Here is a 22,060-nt window from a genome sequence, read left to right as displayed (position 1 = left end):
TATGCATCAATTAGCAATCCATAGCTGAAACGTGATTTCTGGAAAAGATGTTTGATTTTTAAATATTTTGTTTTGAAACATTTTGCTTACTGTAGCGTTTGCAACGTTTTGTTTACTGTAAACCCTTTAAAGTGGAATGTCATTCGCTGGAATATCGAGATATGCGACGTTAGGAAGTTTTTTTCCATTCTGTCGTTTATTGCGAATCATTTTGATTTGTTTGCTCGGATAGCTCATAGCGTAAACGAATCAATCGAGGAAAATTTTTCGGCTTTCCGAGGAATAAAATATATTCGTACCAGCCACACGATATACAATGCAAAAATGGTCAATCGACAAAGAAAGTCTAAGGTAATAACTGTGGAAGTGCTCATAAGAACACTAAGCTGAAATGCAGGCTCTATCCCAGTGGGGATGTAACGCCAGAAAGAAAAATAAGAAACAGGTTTGTGAAAAATATACCTAGTAGAAAATAAATCATCAAGAGATTCGAGATGTTTCCATTGTACGACATATAGCCTTCTTAATTGTAAATGAATCAGATTTAATAAACGCATAATGACTTCATGATAAAGTCTTAGTAGCTATTCTGACTCATTTCATATATCATTTCAAAATTGATAACAGCCATGGTGGCTTCGCGTATTAAAGAGCTAAATTGAAGCAGTAGCAACCGAGTCGACATTTATTACCTTATTTGAATACACAGTACCGAACATATTAAAGTACGTTCTGGCCATTATTTTTGAACAAAATGTTATAGCAAATCTCCAATTTTAACTATAATGGAGATTTCAGATTACTGAATAGTATGTATTTCAAATATTTCAAATTTTTGTCTGAGTGAAATTTATGTTTATTCTTAGGTCAATTAGAACACTAGAGGGCGAGGTTCAGGTTCATGCGAACTTTATTTTGTCCAGGACTGTTTTTCCATTGTATGCATTATTGTTCCAAAATCTACTTAAATTAAAAATTTTGATTAGAAATTCCAATGCTAACCATTCTACACAGTATGTTATCTGAATATTATTCCAGCAGAGCTCTGCCATAACACGGTACATTACACAATTATTGTGAACTTTCTCGGAAAATGTATTGGCGTTTGTTTCATAACAGCAGTCGACAACAGCACGTTGATAAGCACTCAGATGTGTTGAGCACGCGGAAAACTCTTCAATGCTCGTTAGTATCTTTGCTATCAGCACTAGGAGAATAGTTAATGACTAATTATGGCGGAGTTATAAAATTATTACTGATTGCAGTGTCCATTATCCCCCCAAGCACAGGTTATGTATGAACGTGATTGTGAGCTTGTGACGATTACAAACGATTGATGTAAGCATAATCATAATGAGCATCAATCAGAATGATGGATGGATGATATCTTTTAGTAAATCTGTCCATCAACAGATATGCCTAGTAGCCGTACGTATAGTACTGGCAGAAAAGTAACAAATAAATGAAAACCGAATTTAGGACTAGGTTTTTCATTAAATTCCATTAGAAAAAATAGTGCTCAACCACAAAAATATTATGAAGAGTTTCTTACAGAATCCATGGGGAATTTCCTGTTGAAACAGTTCAAAGAATTTCCCAAATAATTCGTAAAATAATGTTTCCTTCCTTTCACCGAAAGCATAGATTAGCGCAATTTGCGGTACATCCACAACCATTATTATTACATACACTTTTCAAATTTGAACGAATACGGTTCTAGTTATATTTTGTTATAGGCTAATTTTATTGATTACAATTATGGAGAATACTATTTCTATATGAACACTACCGCTTGAGTGTTTAATTAAACTTAAATAAAATGTTGACGACTAGGCGCCGCAAGCTTTTTTAATTGGTTTGTTTATCTATCATACAGTAACATTCTTACTGTTCTTTTGTAATATATTTTCAGGGATATCTATTTATCGTTTACTGCCGTTGTTGGTTGCGTAATTATTAACAAAAATCCGGTTCGCATGTTGCTTGCCCATCTCGCTTATCAGTATATACACTATAATGACGCATTACTCTAGGAAATAATGTCCCATGATGCACCATTCAAGCTTTTCCGGCAACTTTATGACTCCAATACAAAAATAAAATGAGATAGATTCATCATCAGTTGAGCGTATTAGGCAAAATATGGATGGATATAGAGAAAAAATAGGAAACCATTTGTCTTCATAAGTTTGTTCCTACCGTTTTGATTCATATTACGGACACTTAAAGCCGAAGTATAACTCATCAGAAAGCATATCAAATAAATCATTCTGCATTATTCCTCCGCGTTATCAAGCCTTCAAACCAATAATCTTTCGAATGGTGGGTGAAGATTTTGATTCCGCTACATAAATAATTTCAAAAAATAGAAATGTATAGACTTTTCATGATTCTTATTCCGGACATTTCTTTACTTTTGCCTCATAATCCGTACACTTTGATTCGAATTCCGGACATCTCATGAAAGTCGTAAATAGAAAAGTCAAATCATCAATTCAAATGGACAAACCACTCAAGAGGCGTCTAAGGCAGTTTAGCATTATAAATTTTCATATGTAGGTATCTATGGATAATGTTAACTAAAATGAGCCTCGAAAGTGAGAACTTTCGAATGGCAAAAATTGAAACATTTCGTGTGAAATGTTTCCCATACAAAGTAGAGTGTCCGGAATAAGAAGCTGTACGTAATATGAATCAAAACGATAAATGAAGGAGGCGCGTTGCTGATATAAAATAGGCAATCGGCTAGAGAATAAGTTCCCAAGCATTTTATATGCACGCCCCAACTAGCCACCAAGTTCATTTATCGCGACCTACCAGAGAAAACCAGTAAGATTATAAAATTCGTATAGAACAAGCTTGAGGGTTTGAAGTTCTACAAGTTTGACAATGATGTTAAGGCTGACACAGCGTAACAAAAATGACATTTTTGCGTGTCTCAAGGATCAAATTATGTGTCTCCAGTAGATTTGGGATTGCTGAATCTGATGCCATTCTCAGAAATGTTCCAGCACGTCACAATTTTTAGCTATAGGTCGCCAAAGTTGTATAAAACACTGGTTTTATTGATGTTTACATAAAAATTAAAGTACAATTTATTAAACTTTCTTGGAATCTAATCCATCAAGCATGCAAAATAAAACTTGAACTTTCATTTCAGATATAATTTGATTGAAATTGCACGATTAAATTTCGAATAAACCGATTTTTTCAACATGCTTGCAATCTCCATACAAAATTCTCCGTTTCTTCTATATGGCAAAATACAACAATTCTCTAAACCATCAAAAAATAACTTTTCCTCATCGAAACTATTGTAAACTTTGATGATAAGTATGCTATATACATAAAGATTGAATTCTGTGGCAAATTAAGCAAATAAATTGCCTTACAAGCTTGCAAACTTGCATGCAAGTTGGCTGAAATAATCATTTTTTGCATTTTCAACAGCCAATATATCAAAAACTAGACGTGCTATGATATTTCTGAAAACGGTAATGGATTCAGCAACCCTTAATTAAGTAAATAGCGGTATTTTGGTGCTGGAAACAAAAACGTGTTCCGCAGTGTGATTTGCTGTTGAAAAGAAATTGCTCAAGAAAATTCTCGCTGATTCCACAGCGTAACAAAAATGACATGCTTGCGTGTCTCAAGGATCAAATTCCATGACCTTGTAAAAAGTTTAAAAGTGATAGGTTATCGTCACAAATAAATAAACATACATACATACAGTATATGTCCCTTGTAGATTTTGGGTGGTTGCATCTGATACCGTTCTCAGAAATGCTCCAGCACGTCACAATTTTTAGCCACAGGTCGCCACTGCACACTGGTCCAGGAAGCTAATTTAGGTGGACATGAGGTTTTCGTCAAGATTTATTGATTTTAGAGCCATAGTTTCTTCTGAGAAAATGTTCAGAATTATCTGTAGTACAAAATGGAATCAACTTTTATTTTTACGGTGATCACAAGAGTGACGTATACGCCAACTTTTTTATTTTCACGAATCGTAAGTTGATATGTTCAGCAAAGTTGTAGCAAATGATCATAGAAACAACTTTGCGGAACAAACTTTTTCTGGGTTTGGTTTAAAAGCCGAGATAATTAAGTATTTTTTAATAAAAAATCATTTTTTGCTCTTAAGTGTTCTATTTTTTAGTTTTATTGGCCTACTATGTTCTACAAAGTATTTTTACTTATCATTTGCTATAACTTTGCTGAACATACCAAAGTTGTATTTCTTATCGTTTTCATGTTATTTGAGTTTTTCACCTTAAAATTAACTATTTTGTATGCCTTGTATCTCAACTATGAGCACCTAAAAACATATCTTTTCACCAAATGATTTTGCAGTCTTTCAAGTACCTGTGAGCAAAATTTGGAAAAGATGATATTTTTCTATCTCGTTTAAAATCGATTTTGCTAATGGACGAATTGAGAAAAATCCATATTTATTGAATATTCATACATGTTCAACTCACTAAAGTCATGGCTACCTAAGCACATCAAACCAAAGGAAACACGTGTATTTATATAGAAATATAAAGTACATCGTTTTTCAGTTGTTTTCGATTAACTTGGAAGCTTCTGCAAGAAATTCATCGTCTTTTCCTCTATCAGTATTCAATCTATTCCTAAGCAAGATCATCGTGTTGGAAGTCAACATTAGTCGTATAAAATACATCTACAAAATTTACAGTCTGATTGAATTCTGTGGCATGATTTACACACGGAATCTCCTGATGGATTTATTCCGCATTTCTTAAGCTTCTTCGGTGGCATACCGGACAACATCACTCCATGCGAAAGTAGTTTTTCGTTGGAGAGCGTACGTACCAATCGTAGAATTGGCGATACTAACAGTACGTTTCTGACGAAAACTGTTCAAATGCCTCCTCGTTAATCTCCCGATTGGCGTTATTGGCGTATACGTCACTCTTGCGATCACCGTAAAACAATTTTTGATCCGTACATTTTGTAGTGCTGAAAATTCTGAACATATTCTCAGAACAAACTTTGGGTCTAAAATCAATAAATCTTGACGAAAACTTCATGTCCGCCTAAATTAGCTTCCTGGACCAGTGTGCACTGGTTTCAAGGATGTGTACATGACATTTAAAGTATGATTTATCAAACTTTATTGTGATCTAATCATTTGAGCATGCAAAATATTACTTAAAATTTCAATTAAGATATACTATCAACTCTCCATAACTCGATATTCGATATCGACTCGAAGGGACCATCGACTTTTAGAATTGTCAAGTTATAGAATATACCGACATAGAAAATCACAAAATCGAAAGAACAAATTTCTGTATTTCCAATACATATATGACCACTTCTGTAAGAAAGCAATATTATTTTGTTGATAGTATTTTACAAACTATTATTTGGAAACTTTTTTCGATATGCTCGAAAAATGGCGTTATTTTTACTAACAATATTTTTTTTGTTTTCATGTTTTTCAACTTTTATTACTACTTGCAAGTATTCATTCACCTTCAAACAAAAATTAGACAAAGTTCCCTCTAATAACAATGATTTTGAAATAGATATCGAGTTATGGAGATCAATTTACCTCTCACGTGACATCGACTAGTGGAGATATCGATTTATAGAAATATCGTTGTATGGAAATTTGAAGGGATCGAAAAATCCATCGATTTATAGGGTATATCGAGTTGTGGAGAGTCGACTGTAATTTAGTTTAAATTGCAAGATAAATTTAATTAAATCGATTTTTTTAACATGCTTTGCAATTTTGTAGGGAAATTCTTTGTTTCTCATATAGGGCAAAATACAATACTTTTCTGAACCACCTAGCTTTTAACCATCGAAAGTATTATGAATTTCACTGATAATTATTGTTTTACCCATGAAGTTTGAATTCTGTGGCAAGTCAAATGGAAATTAAACGTGATGCTGTAACAATAGATGAATTTAGTTTACTTTTACTATCTTTTTCTGTTTAAGCTACATTGAAATTTAAATATTTTTATCTGTGCATGCATTAAGATAGGCCAAGAAATTACTTGTTAGTAGCAAACCAGGCTTCAAAATAAAATCTAAATTCAAATTTTAACGAAAATCAGACATATATGATTTTTAGTAAAAATTTACAATGATAGGGAAAGGTATTAATTTCTATAATTTAAGTAAAGAACATATTTTTTTTTGCTCTAAGAGAATTGCTCTCTGGACTCCCTAAAAATGGGTGGCATGTTTCTTTTCGCTCGGGTACTGTCAGTTCAATTGAAGATGGCGTCGAAGCAGCAAGCACTCCGCAATCGTGCTGTACGGTTATACAAAACGCCGTACGTACCGAAGGAAATGAACCCGACCAACTTGCCTCAGTGCCGTCCCATTGAGGATTTTTTTTGGCTCCCTCAGTGCCCTAGTGCCAAGGATACGAAGCAGTTGACCACGAGGACCCGGAAGATGGACGTCAGTCGCGACTAAGATGCGTCGTACGGCTGATCAGGGCCCCATCTTCAATATTCATTAACGTTTTTGAAGAATAAACGTTGTGTTTTAATAAAAAAAAACTGAATTCTTTATTTTTGTTTGAGCAAGATTGATCGCACGCAGTTGCTACTCCGTTATTGCAAGAACAGCTGTACTTACACAGGAAACCAACAGATGCTACTCAGGATCAGTAGCATCTTCAATGTGTAAGTACTGGTGCTCCAATTATTATAACAAACAATACCGGCGGCGGCTGCGTCCGAATGCAGGTCAATTTGGGAATGTGAAGGAAATGTTGACGTGTTACTACTTTATGGAAGCCGAGGAGTCCTCTGCACACTAAGAGTTTGGATATGGGGAAGGATTTGTTTTGGTAAACGATAAAGATATATTTTTAAATGAATACGTGAACATATACACGGATGATCAAAAGTGTGGTTACTATGCGAACCGGACACGATCCGAATTCCGTCACTCGCCCACAAGAGCATGCAACAGATTCAACGGATCAAACACTATTCACTCATTTTCAATATTGTAACACTCCAAAATGTTTAGAATCATCGATTGGCGTATGTTGCTGTTATAGTGAGTCTGAACTTTTCGAAGGTGTAACAATATTCAAAACGAGTGTTGTGATTCTCTGTAAAGCTATTCCAATACATCAAATGAAGAGATCAGATAATAAATCTTAAATGTATCATAATTTTTTATACTCTAAAAATCTTTTGTTTATCGATACAAACTGAAATTTCTGATATTTTTGATAATTATGATTCCTTAGGATTTCCTAATAATCCAGTCAAAAAAAAGTATTTCATGTTTCAAATTCTACGATAATTTTTGAGTTATGAGTTATGATCGGTTTGGATGCTTAGATTTTTTGTTGAAAATTAGTTGTTTGTGCTTGTTGGAAATTTTCGAATAGATTTTGATTCATCGTACTATTAAGGATGTTTTGAAGAATATTTTAAACCAACTAAAATTCCTCGAACTTCTCGGAAATTCTGCAAATATTGTTCGGATGCATACTTAAGTTTTGGAGAGTGCAGCCAACGAAATAGTTTGAATTTGCTTGATTTTTTTCGATATTTTTGGGTTTACAAAGAAATACAAAATGAATAGGTTTGGTTCACAAAGGGTGAACTAAATTGATAAGTTGATGAATAACCGAATTTAGTACTATACCATTTAATTCCACTAGAGTTTGTATCCTTTGACAGATACGCGTATTTCGACCTCAACTGTAAGGCCGTCTTCAGTGTCGTGTACTAGACTCGACTTATTGATAGCTAGGTTGTATTTAACGAACCTTTTATATTCCACACGAATCATCGAAATTCAAATAATTGAGACTGTTGTTAAGTTTCAAAGTGAAATGACTACAGCAGAATCTTTAAAACTGATCGTGGTAGGATCTCAAAACTCAAAACCCCAGTGGGACGCGATCCACAGTTTGAAAAACTATGGAATAAAAAAGAAGTGTGATCCCGCAGAACCAACCCAAATCAAATAATGATCTCTACCCTGAGTCATATAAAATCATATTTACTCGGCAAAATTTGACCATCGGAAGCCTTTCTGGTCATCTTGAATATAGATGGCAATTTTGGGTTTAGTTTCAGAGCCCTGTTTTTGTCATTTGAATATACTCATTATGCAAATTGAAACTTTAGAGTTAAAGTTGGGCATTTTGGACACATAGGGCCCGTTTTGGTTATTTTTTATTAAGCCCGAAATTTAAATTCATATTGTTAAGAATATATGAATTGGCGCTTAATGAGCCTTGAAGAAAAGGCTCATAAAGAAAAATATCAAATCCAACTGTTTTGTGAAAATATAAATAAAATAAGCTAAATTTGAGTGTTTTTGATATATAAGATCATTATGCTGAAACTTAGGTTTAGTAACAAAGTTCCAATGATATATTTTTTGAATTTTGATTCCATTGAAAATCTTGGAAGGAGAAAATCCTGGAAAGAATCTGATGAATCTTCTCAGGAATCTTTCAAAATCCTCAAGAAATTCTCATAAGTTCTCCCTCAGGATGCTCGTTGGATTGCTCGCAGGATTTTCATCAAAATCTATTCACGATTCTAATCAAAATTCTCGCAGGATTCTTATCAGACTCATCGTAGGATTCACATCAGATTCCTCGAAGGATTCTCATCAAGATTCTCTCAGGATTTTCATCAAGATTCTCTCATTTCAAGGTTCTCATCAGTATCCCCACTCATCAGAATCCTCTTAAGATTCACATTAGAATCCTCTTGGGATTCGCATCAGATTCCTTTTTGAATTCACATCTGATTCGTCTCAAGTTTTCCATAAGAATTCTTTATAATTCGAAGATTCTCATTAAAATCTTCTCAGAATCCTGATCATTATACTCGCAAAATTCTCATCCGAATCCTCCAAAGGGTTTTACCAGAATCCTTTCTGGATTTCATCAGCATCGAAGTCAATTTCTCGTCAGAATTGTTCCAAGATTTTCATCAGAATCCTTCCAGTATACTTATCAAAATCATTCCAAGTATTTATCATAATCGTTCCAGGATTCTCAGCAGAATCTATCCAGGATTCTCATATGAATATTTTCATGATTTTTATCAAAAACGTTCCAAATTTTGAAATTCTCAACAGAATCCTTCCAGAATAAAAATTTACTACAGAATCTTTCCTGGACTGTTATCCTTCCAGGACTCGCATCAAAGTCCTTCGAGTATTCTAGTCGAAATCTTTACAATATTCTAACCGAAATCCTTCCAGTATTCTAATTAGAATTCTTCCTAGATTCCTTCCAGGATTCACAATACAACTTTTCACGATTCTTCCAGGGGTCTCAAAGAAATCGTTCCAAGATTCTCATCAGAATTCTTCCAGGATTATTATCAGAAACTTTCGCAGGATTCTATAAAATATTTTCAGGATTTTCATTAGAATAAGGATCACAAGCCTTTCAAAAACTCTCCAGGATTTTCATCAGAAACCTTCCAGGATGCTTATCATAAACCTTCTAGAGATTTCATAAGAAACTTTCCAGGGATTTCGTTAAGAGCCTTCTAGGATTCTTATCAGAATCCATTCAGGATCATCTTCCTTTAGAATTCTCAAAGAAATCCTTTCAGGATTCTCATTGAAAATTAAGCATTCCCCAAGAACCCGCCCAGTACAATTTCAAAAATAAAGCATTGCTTTTCCGAAATTATAAGGTGAAACTTCGTTACCAAACCTGAGTTCCGGTATAATTTTCAACCATATCCTAAATACCATTATTTACATTTTTGTGCCACATTATAAAACTTTCTTTAAAACATCGATATGTACTTCGGATAGAATTTCCAACGGAAATTAAAGTTGCGAATTCCTAGGAAATCCCGAGATCCCGGGAAATTCTCAAAAACGTGAAAATAAAGCTAATTTGATGAAATTCATTTTAAAATTATTACTGGCAAATACTTGTAGTACAAAAGTAATGTCGATAGCAATAATCACGATTTTCGCACATATTTCGTAATTTTAACATTAGTAAAGTTTCATATTATTATTAGATTTTGCTGATATGAGGTAGCGTTGATCACATATTTAAATAATGTTCGGTAGTATTAAAAACACCATCACTAACTAAATTGATGGCCTCTTAAGACGAATATGAATGCCAAATTTTTATTTATTTATCATTTATTTTTTGGGTTATTTTTGTTTGAAAACACCATGAATCACGGATTACGCCTAATACCGTTTTGATTCATATTACGGACAGCTTTTAATTCCGGACACTCTACTTTGTATGGGAAACATATCACACGAAATGTTTCATTTTTTGCCGTTCGAGAGTTCACAATTTCGAGGCTCGTTTTAATAAGCTATTTTGATAAATATCTATGCAAATTTATAATGCACAACTGCCTTAGACGTCTTTTTAGTGGTTTAACAATTTCATTTGATGATTTGACTTTTCTATTAATCATTTTCGTGAGCTGTCCGGAATTCGAATCTAAATGTCCGTAATATGAGGCAATAGTGAGGACGCGTCCGGAATAAGAATCATCAAAAGGCCATACATTTCGATTTATTTAAAATTATTCAAGTTGCGGAAGCGTATTCTTTACCCACGATTCGAAAATTAAGGGTTTCTGGCGCTCGGTAACGCTGAGGAATCATACAGAATGATTTATTTTGTATGCTCTATGCTGTGCTATACTTCCCTGAGGCCTTAAGTGTCCGTAATATGAATCATATATATAGGCAATTAAGAAATTCTGCATTTTTTCACAGTAAATCGCTTTTTTTTACGGAAAATATATGTTTACTATACTGCTTATGTTTATATTTTACAGTAACTGTTTTAGAAATATTTCAACCGTCTACTAGATGGATGGGTCTTACCCCATTTTACTAGATTTACTCGTTTTTGTTCATACAATTCCCTTCACGGAAGAGATGATGTCTGACTATATGGAAAACAAATCGAACGATCATACAATAGATAAACTGATGGTTTTGAGTTGGGGCTGAAAATTACGAGAAATAAGACAATTTGTTCAAAATGTTTTGTAATACAATTTATTTGATGGGAAATTTAGTTAATAATTGATATATTCAGCTTTCCCCTTTGGGCTTTTTTGTTGCGTTTTAAATAATTCTTCCCTATCTCGTAATAGTCCATTTTACGAAACGACAACACTGATGGTATTGCTGTTACTTTCACACGTTACAACACTGCTTACTGTCAAAATTTCATAAAATAAGCGATCAGCTGTTCAAAAACGTCTCGTAAAATGGACTATAAGCTCTTTGAAGGGTTATATGTATTGCATCACTTAACCGTTATGTGTCCGAAAGTTTATTTGGGTTTTATAGTGCGTCTTGCTTTTTAGATGAGAGTAGGGTATCCCGCTGGCCACATAACGGTGAATGAGCTTCGCTATTTGCTCAGTAGTATCGAATCCTTCACATCACACTAGTATTTCATTCTTGTGTTTGGAAAATCTTATCTTATCTTTAAGGCTTCAAATCTTTTGCAATTAAACTTAATTGCTGTCGCATTGCTAACTTGTTTCACAGTACCCATGATCAGTTCTATCTGGTAAACTTAGTAGTTACTATGTTTCAGCACAACAAGTCAACCATGTATTACTGGTATTGTAGCTACATTGTCGCTGAAGTAACCATAATGCAACAGTGACAATAATTTATTTCTCTGTGAAAATCAATATACACCTTATAAATGTGGCCTCATCAGATGGTTAGACATTGTTGAATAGGACAGAACTTTCCATCTGACAAATTATTCAACGGCACGGCCTTCACACAAGCTAGGGATAATTAAGCTATTATCATTATTGTCATATCATCGTTATAACCCTGAAGCACTCGACACCGAATACACTCAATTCATTATCTACGATGGAAAGATTTCGAATTTCTGACGCACCACTCGCGTTCCATTTGCTATCACCAAGCATGAATTGAAACTGATACCGATTAGATCCATCAGCGTCGGTATTTGTAGGACGCGTGTGATGCAATTTTATTCTATCTAAATTGATCAAATGACTGTCTGGAAGATGTTTACTATAGTAGCGGTTCCTTCAATGCCACTAGGCGACAGTCATATTATGTTGTAGGGACAAAGCACCGTATCCTTGTTTGAGCTCGTATAGGGTATGAATTGTACTTCCTCGTTTTTCTATTGATTCTACATATAGAGAATAACCAGTTGTAAGCTCGGGGTATAAAACTGTTGCCTTGTTTCAACATTGAAGTTCAACTAAATGCTGACAGCGGAAATATAATGATAAATCGTACTGCTCTAATGCTTACATTTGTTCTGTAACGTTTCAGGCATTTTTCACTCCAGTCAATTAAATCTACTATGACAATTAAACAATTAAACCTAATTTTGCAAAGGAGAAACATCAAATCAACTGGATTGCCGGTTAATACATTTTTAAATTTTTCAGAGATCGTCCTCAGCATGGCGCAGTTATATATAAATAAAGAATGGACTCGGAAAAAATGATACACACAAAAGTGATCACCAAAAATTCATTTTAAATCGGATACTTCTCTATTTTTCAGGGATTGAATAACTATATATAAGCTATGTATTTTTGTTTTTTGAATTTCCTCTCCAAGCTTCTCTTAACACTGCTCATGAGATCTTGGATGAAGCTTTGCCCATTTTTCTTACACAATTTCTCCCAGTTTTTCTTCAAAGCTTCATCGGTTTTGAATGTTTTTCCGCTTTTCTTCAACTTCTTCTTCACTATCGCCCAACACTTTTCGATCGGACGCAGTTCTGGTGTATTTGGCGGGTACGCCTCCTTCGGGACCACATTAACGCCCTTCGCTTCTTACCAATCCATTACAGGCTTGGCGTAATGGCTCGAAGCGAGATCCGGCCATAACAGCGTAGGACCACGGTGAGAGCGAAGGAAGGGATGCAAGCAGATCCCCTGCCACAACAGGAACTTCTTTGCGGATTTGTCCATTTTTCTCTTCCGGGACCTCCAAGCGGGATGTAACGACAAAAAACTCGAGGCCGGGGATTTGTTTGCTGTCCGCCTTGATGTCATCCATGACGAGACAGCCTGGCTTGACCAGCCACTCACAGTACAGCTTCCGCGCACGCAATTCGACCACCGTGTTTTGCTTGTCAGTCCGGTGGCGCCTTCCTTAAAAACACGTTGCGCAGCCTGCTTCATGATCTGCTGGATGAACCACTTCGACGAATTATTCTTTAAGTACTGCCTCATCTTCCGCGCCTTCTCTGGGTATTCCGTTTTCGGTTGATGGCCGCTTCCATAGCGCGCCGCTCGATGGTCTTCGTCTTCTGAAACATCTTCACAACGCGGAATACGGTGGAATGGTGGATTCCAAGCCTTTTGCCGATCTATCTATGAGACAAACCAGGATTATCGATCACCGCGCCCAAGATTTACTGGCGTAGCTCTTCTTGTTTGGAATGCATCCAGAAAACTACTTGATAAAATTTTACACACATCAACATAACATTCTAAACTATCATTAATTTTTACCCACGCGATAAAAAGTTACACCCAAACCAAAGTATCGCATTTTTTCCACAAATCTTTATGAGTTTTATAAAATGCGTCAAATACCTTCTCAGATATCATTCAACAAACTTCGGCGTTGCCTCCTACCCCCTTTACCGATGGTAATAGAATTCAAAAATTAACCTTAACCAAAAATTGTATCAAATTTTGTTGCTTCTTGACAAATTTCTTGGATAATTTTCGGAGCCTTCCAAAAATGTATTACGGAACTTATAGTTTTATGCTAGGTTATTTCAAAACAGATTTTCCGTAGAATTGGTCAAGGAATCTTCTAAGGTAATGCTCTCCATATTCCCCGGAATTTATCTTGCGATTTCTCTTCATATTTCTTTAGAAACAATTTCAATGATAATTTGAATAATTACTTCCAGAAATCGTTCCTAACAGTACTTTGAAATTCTTTTACGATCCCTTAGCAATACTTGAAGGCAATTTTGGGAGAAACTTAAATAAATATTTTAAAACATAGTTTATGTATTGTAAATTATTGCTTAAAAGTTGGTAGTAGGAATAACAACCTCTGCCCATAAGAGAAAAGGTTTTTCACATGGGAATGTCTCTCACATTTTTTTTTTCAGATGTTCATTCATAAACATCTCCAATTTCTTTGAAATTCCTACTAAAATTCTGAATTTCTTTCAAGACACCTTCATGAGTTTATCTATGCCTTCCTGGCAGAACGATCTTCGAAACAATAGGAATTGCAACATAAATTATTGCAAGAATTTTGGCAAAGAACATACTGGGAGGTTCATATGGGTTCCTCCATGAAATTGTCTAAAATGGCACCTTTTTTTTTTTTCTTTATTATTGAGATTTTCAGCCCTGGGCTGGTTCATCTCATATGGCACCTTTTAATTTAAAAAATCTTCATAAACTCCCTCGAATAACTCGATTAGAAATTGCAGACTGAATTTTGCATTTTTTTATAAATGTTACGTCTTAGTAATCGTTTCAAAATTGTTTCTTTAATCCCTTGTACAAATTTTTAAGTTTTCGGATATCTTTAAATTTTCTTTCTAAATTTATGTTTTTAACTTTTACAAAATTCTGCCATAATCCATAAAATTTTCTTGGATTGCTCCGAAACCCCTTTTTATATTTTAATGCTTGATTGAATGCAAGAAGATTAATTAAAAATAAGTTACCACTTCTCTAAGAACTATTTTAGAGATGCTTCCTGAAATTTTACAAAATTTCATTCTGAAATTGTTATAGAATTTGCACCAAACTGAATCGTATCTGATCTTTTCGCCAATGATACTCTATGCCCTGGGAAGTCAAGGAAATTTCCATTATGAAAAGATCCTTAAACTAGTTGTTGATGTTAATTCTGTAACAATCACTTCTAGGATTAATTTCTAAGATACTTAAAGAATTTTAGGGGATTTTTTCGAAGATGGCTCTATTTTTTTTATATATATCTTCGGGCGTAATCCATTAAGAATCTTTGGAAAAATTTCTCAAGAAAGTGTTTGATATAAGAATCCTTGATGAAATTTATGTAAAACTTATTGGCCCGGCAAACTATGCTTGCCACCCAGTAGGCCGTTTCATGATGTTTGGAGACTTCCATAGAAAGTGATAGTTTTTTATTCACTCGGTTTGTTCATACTTCCCAGGAGAATTTCTTAAGCAATCAGTACACATGCCAAATTTTTGGCTTGGATCGGTGCAGAGCCAAACAAATATTTGTCATTACGAAGATTTTGTCAGAGTCGAAATCGATATTTTTCTGTTCATTTATGCTTAGCCAAATATTTGCACATTTGGCCAAGCGTGTACTGACGATCGCAGTAAGCCGTGCGCGCGGGCGGCTGCATTTTGAATTTTCTAGCACGTTCACATCGGTTCCGGTTTTATTTTCTTTCTATTTGACCGGTAATAACAGAATCAGCTTATGATAATTTCAGTATAATTACGGTTCAGACTTTACTGCTTTGGAACTAAAAAGTGCAACCAGGTCCGTCCCACTCGGGCTCAGATTGGGTACCACTTCTAGTACTGTAATCCGGGGGCAAATTGATCACTGGGGTGATTTTGATCAGGTCGGTACCGAATAGCATTTCCTTACAAGGATGCCTAATGCTTCGTTGCCATCACAGACATTCCATGTTTTCTAGTTTATAGACATCTAATGATGATTTTAAGCTATTTCATTTTTATTAAGGTCAGTTTCGCATAGAAATATTCACAGTGTTTGAAGGTGTTAGCAATACTGTTGGAAATTTCGATACGAAACAATCCATTGTTGCTAAGCCAGTATGTAAGCTTAGAGTGTTAAAAATGTTGCGTAAGCTTCAGTGTGAACTGCTGAACTCATTTTTGAAATCGTACAGCATTACAAAAATAATTGTTTGCTCATAAAACCGTTTATTGTCTAATAACGTGCTTATTTCAAGGTAAATTGCATACATTTAGGCGTTTTATGCATATTTACAAAGTTGCAATTTTGCAATAAAATGATGATATACACGAGTTGTAAGAATTTTGACATCATTTTCAGATTCAGGAGTCCCAAATTTAGAAGATAGAAAAAATTTACATTCTAAAATATGCTTGATTATATAGTGATCAATTTCGCCCCAATGTGTCATTTTCAATTTTTGATATTAAAACTAATTTTATGAAATGTTAAATTTTATTTCATAAAAATTGATTACATAAACTGATAGAGATCAATGAAGTACTGATTTTACCGAAATAAATTTGACAATTTTTCAATTCCAAAGGAAAACATGACAAAAAGTTGTGAAATAGTGATCAATTTGCTCCCGGATTACGGTACTGCATTTGGTCCCTCGGTAGTGCAAAAGGTACCCAAGTTTGACAGATCGCAGTAGACTTTTCACGGAATTCTAGATTACCTTATGAGCCATAAAATTTTGGGCAACTGCAAGGGACATGGAGGTTTTAATTTGTCTTTGGTGCAACGTTCCCATCTTCGTTTTCGCATCGTTTTTTCCTATTTCGGATGAGTACCGTAAATTCGGGTGAAATTGATCAGTAGGGTGAAATTGATCATCGTATCACACGATTTTATTTATTCGCAATGGAGCACAAATATCAATGTAAGCTGCAGTAAATGAACGTTGCTTGTCGTAACTATTGTCGAGTTGTGTGTTGTGAAGTTTTTTGCGTTAAAGAATGTTTATTACTATGAAAATAATGTAAAATTTCAAAATCATGCACGGTTCAGTATTGACAAACACCTATAAACTTCTATTCTTAAGCAAGGATTTGAACATGGTATAAACCTGAAAGTTTGTGAGGATGCTTGAGATATATCCCTAAACCAGATTTCATCACCAAAACTCGTACCAATTAGCTCATATGGTTGAAATAATTGAATTTCTGTTAGATATCACTGAATTCCTTATGAAATTGCATACATTTAGGCGTTTTCCGCGCTATTCTTGAAATTTAACTGTTTGTTATTTATATAAATATTGCATTGTTAAGAATTTGACAAGCATATTCGGATTCAGTGAGCTCCAATTTATCATATAGAGTTGTTTTGAAAACAAACAATAATGGGATTGACAAGTGATCAATTTCACCCCGAAATAAGATCCTCTGATTTTTTATTTTAGAGATATTTGTTAACACTAAAATGACATTTGTTAGAAAATTTCGGTACATAAGTCGATGAGGCTCACCTTCGTACTTGTTTTCCTGCATTTAGTTGTTTGGCATTGTTAACATTGTAGAAAATAGACTAGAAAAATCGTGAATAATGATCAATTTCACCCGAAATTACGGTATTTTGTGATGGTGGACCAAGACATCGTGCACGCAACAACAGTTCAATTTACACGGTGTTCTGAACAGTTCGCAGAAGTTTTTGGTCTCTTGTGGATAAGACCATGATTTGCTGAAGAGTTTCGAAGGCGGAATTCGGTGAGTTTGTTCCAATCTGTTGAGAACGTCCACCAAACGTATCCTATGATCTTTCTTGTCCCGTTTATTCCACAATATTCCGTAACGCCTATGAGAGGTCGTTACGAGAACTCTATAAATCTTTCTTAAGTAGGTGTTCAATTAATCATTCCTTCTTATTGCTCAGCATTTGCAAGGACGTGGCCAGGACAGCTCTCGATTCATGAATGCGTCAATCTTGTCTAAAGCCTGATTCGCTGCTGACAAGTAATTTCTTGGCCTATCTTGATTAGACTGGCCCAGCTTCGTATGGGAGAAAATTAAAGTTGTATAATTCCACGGGGCACCCTCCAGAATTATTCCTTAGAGTTAGAAGAAGACTTCCTGAAAGTTTCAGCTCATTTGGTCGTTCCATGAGCTGGCGCATTTGAATTGAAGTTAATATGGGATTTTCAGCTCAAACATATGGGATTCAGCGCATCATCTAATGTTTGGTTCAGGAAAATCGATGATCGCGTTCAATTGCACCCAGAATGTCAAAAACACTACTTGATACCATAGCAAACAATATTGTAGAAGGTTATATCATGATTAAAATTGATAAATTTGGTGTTTTAACTATTTGAAGGAGATTTGCTAAGCTCATGCTATACTGCTTTGTATTTCCTCAACATAGCCACTAAGCGCATCATAGCCACCTATGACGCTGAGCGAGCTGCTGCACAAGGCGTATGCCTATATGTGACTGTACGGGAGGTTGATCTAAGCATAACTTTCAATAACTGAAATGTTATTGAAAACGAGCTCAAATCTAGATACAACCTTCTGCAATTATGTTCATTAGGGTATCAACTAGTGTATTTGTCATTCTGGGCTCAATTGAACGCGATCAACTTGTATACGGAACGAAACAGTGACATTGGGTCAATTCTCAATATATTTGGAATGAATATTCCTTATAAACTTCAAATTGAATGCGCCAGCTGGTGAAGCAACCAATCGAGTTGAAATTTTGTTAGCGCTTTTTTCTAACCCTAAGGTACATATCTAGGGGGTGCCCCGTTGAGTTTTACAACATTTTTGTTTTAGGGCCAGTCTAATCTTGATGCATAGAAAATTCCTAAAAGGAATCAAGGAAGCGCTACTGCGTACTGCGATCAGAAAAAAGCGCTTCCTTGATCGATTCCAAGAAAGGCCAAGAAATTACTTGTCAGCAGCGAATCAGGCTTAAGAGTCTAAGATTTGTCCCAAAACTCTGACTTTGGTAACTGACGAGAAGGAGGCAACACTCATATAATGGTCCAGGACTGTACCACCTATGAATTTCTGCGAATTGCTTAATGCTAATGCTAATGCTAACCTGGCCAATACGTGCTAAAATCTTCAAACGCGTTTTCCTAGGTCGTATGTTATTGAGCATAGGGCAAATATGCGAATAACGGCAGTATACTGTGTACAAGAAGTGCACTTTTCTTAATCTTCGTGTACGCAGTATGATGTTTCTACTCATGAGTAAAAAGCTGAACTGGAGAAAGTCCCGAGGCATTTTCCACACTACATATTCATGGTAGTTGCGAATCATTTTCTGAAACTTTGAGAGACAACAAAGATGAAAAATATGATCTATTTACAAAAGTTTATTTTATAGCATTGCAGTTTCCTGTATTTCAGGCTCATTTTGTATTCAGGGCCCCTTTTAAGGTGAAGATAAATCGAAGCCAAAGTTCAAATTTTCAAGAGCACGGATCTGGAGAACCAAACATCCATTTAAGCTAAAAACCTAATCGATTGGTCACCAGCTAGAGGTGACCAATCGATTAGGTTTTCAGTTTAAATGGATGTTTGGTTCTCCAGATCCGTGCTCTTGAAAATTTGAACTTTGGCTTCGATTTATCTTCACCTTAAGAGATGTAACCTGAACCCTGGGCCTCTTGAAGACCAACTCCGGCATTTGTCACTTCGGCCCCTTTATGATCAAATCTTCCAAAATATTCCTTTTGCATATTTGTGCCTATAAAGTCATAGAAATAATTATTAGTCAATCAATTGAAATCCAATGTTGATAGACTCACACTCAAATCTCAATCAATTCGCTCTCCCGAGAGAGCAAACTCATTAGAGATCTGCTTCGCAAATCTCACGATTGAGATTTTGACGCAAAATTACTATAATTTTACCAGACTAAAAGGAAATTTTTGCCGTTTGTGAGTAAACTGTGGAAATACGAGACAATGAGTCAAAAAAGTGAGCCAAATCATCCATGATTTTTTGACTGCTGAGTTGCGTGATTGACAACTCACGCATGAAAAATCTCAAGTTAGTTATGAGAAATTGATTGATTTTTTGACTGCTGAGTTGTGTGATTGACAACTCACGCATGAAAAATCTCAAGTTAGTTATGAGAAATTGACTTTTTCACAACACTGTTGAAATCAAGTAAAAATGATTATATTAAAGGCATTACTCTTTTATACAATGTAAGATTATTCACCTTATTCCCAGATGCAAAGCATTGAAACTCATGTCGTAAAGCTCTAACACGTTTTCATGTCCTTCTTTTCAGCGGTTCGTTGCTCACCAGCAGGGATCCGGATTGATTTACAACTGTCAGCCCCAAGGTTTTTCCGATGTGGCTGCAATAGATAGTCCAGGGCATCACTTCTATCAGAGTGTGACTAACTTGTTCAAGCCTAAATATAAAAAGCACGCACACTACTTATGGTTGACTGCGTGATACTGGCACGGAGACGGACTTCGGACGTGGACGAGGACGCCGACGACGAGTGGATTTGGCCTTCGTCGGGCGCGAAACTGTCGATGGTGGTGACGCGAAATTGATTCTATGAGGAACGCCGAAGCTCCACCAATTTCGACGGTTGATTGACAACAGAAAGACCCACGCAACAGTCATCGCCACTCATCCACAATGGGCGAGGAAAGCGTCGAGTGTAACGAGGGCAAGCTGATCACAAAGAACGGTGGATACAGTCCCGTCAAGCAGCTGGAAAATGGCGATCTGGTTAGGAATGATAGCCAGAAAAAGATAGGTAAGCAGACTTTTTGCGTAAACATAGAAAAAAAATATTGACTACAAACTTCAAAGAGTATTCGCAACTGACCTTGAAGGGGATACAAATTTGCGCGGGGTCCACTGATTGATTGATTATTTCTAAGTAAAGCGCAATACATTCCTCGGACAACAGTATCGGGGATCATAAATCGCGTCTTTTATCAATTTGAAGATTTCAAGAGACAATGAGACATGGCGATGTTTGCCAAATTCCTTACAAACAATTGGCATTGAAAATTGATCATCAATTAAGTCTCTTTTAAAGCAAAACATGTGTTTAGTGACAGCATTTATGACGACCATGGGCTACTTTCTCAGGGGCCACCCGCATGGACGTGTTCTCTTACGTGCCTCACACACTTTTGAATTCAAGTTGGACATTCAAAATGAACAAAAGAATGTAGTTAAACCTTCGTTGCGTTCCGAAAAGTCCAGCAGCCTTGTATGTTCCAAAACGTATTCTAGAGGTGATAAGGTTATGTATCGGAATCACATGGATGATTATGTCCGTTGGATTCCAGCGATTGTTTTAGAGGAAATTAGTCCTCACACTTACTTGATAAACCTCAACGGGAATGTACGTATGGTTCATGCCAATCAGATCCGTGTGTCTGATATGTCGGACAAATTCCACCCTTCCATACCCGTAATATGTAGGACGTAGCTAGAGAGACTATAGCATCATCTGCAAGTTGTCTAAGGGCGCGGCCAGGGTAGAAAGGGAAGCGAAGCGAATATTTCATAGGAAGGAATAACAATTATTAATAATGAAATTTCAAACTCCAAAGGATTTTCGTGTTGCGTCGCGTGACTCATCTACTCTGATGGACACCTAAGTGTGCAGGGTTTTTCCAATCTCTTGTTAATATCTGGAACATTAAAGCAAGGGACTAAGACATGAGTTTTTGAGAAGGCTCATATAACTAAGATTGAATAACATTTTTCGGTAATCCAATTCGCGGTATACGATTTCGCGGTGTGCCATTTCGCAGTACGACATTTCGCGGTTGGTACCATTTGGCGGCATGTTATTTCGCGGTCAGTATTATTTCGCGGTGAACCGTTTCGCGGTTTGTACCGAGAAGTTTCATATATCTTAACAGTGCAATTTGAAGCACTGCCTGTGTTCAAAAGCAGGGTAAATCACCGATGAAAATGTTATTAGTGATAATGCCAACAATTTTCAGTGCAACTCATAGGAAAACCCACACCGTGAAATGGTATAGACCGCGAAATGGCATTCCGCGAAATGGTACTAACCGCAAAACGGTAAACCGCCAAATGATACAAGCCGCGAAATGGTACACCGCGAAATGGTTGACCGCGCAATGGTTTACCGCGAAATGTCGGACAACCATATTAACAACTTTCAAATGAAGTCGTCTAACATTATTTTCATTTGATAAAATAATTCTTTATATTGAAAACACAAGACCTCGTGAGCGGTTTTTGGAGCACTAGGTATTTTTGTGTGTTCCAATAACCGGTCATGCAAAAAATTATACAAATTTTAAAAGAAATGTTGATTTTAGTATACAGCCAAAAAGAAGCAGCAAAATTT

General features: G+C 35.7%; 1 protein-coding gene across 1 annotated transcript in view; it reads left to right on the top strand.

Moving 5' to 3' along the window:
- Positions 1 to 22,060, top strand: part of LOC5574607 (monocarboxylate transporter 12) — a 51,797-nt gene that overhangs the window by 9,156 nt on the left and 20,581 nt on the right. Inside the window, exon 2 of the mRNA XM_001655158.2 lies at positions 19,993 to 20,476. Coding sequence (XP_001655208.2) covers positions 20,356 to 20,476 — 121 coding nt within the window. The 5' untranslated portion in view covers positions 19,993 to 20,355. The remainder of the gene's footprint in view (positions 1 to 19,992; positions 20,477 to 22,060) is intronic.

Source organism: Aedes aegypti, chromosome 1 (genome assembly GCF_002204515.2).
Source record: "Aedes aegypti strain LVP_AGWG chromosome 1, AaegL5.0 Primary Assembly, whole genome shotgun sequence".
NCBI classification, from domain to species: Eukaryota; Metazoa; Arthropoda; class Insecta; order Diptera; family Culicidae; genus Aedes; species Aedes aegypti.
Note: the sequence above shows the minus strand (reverse complement) of the source record. Positions and strands in the feature narration are given on the sequence as shown.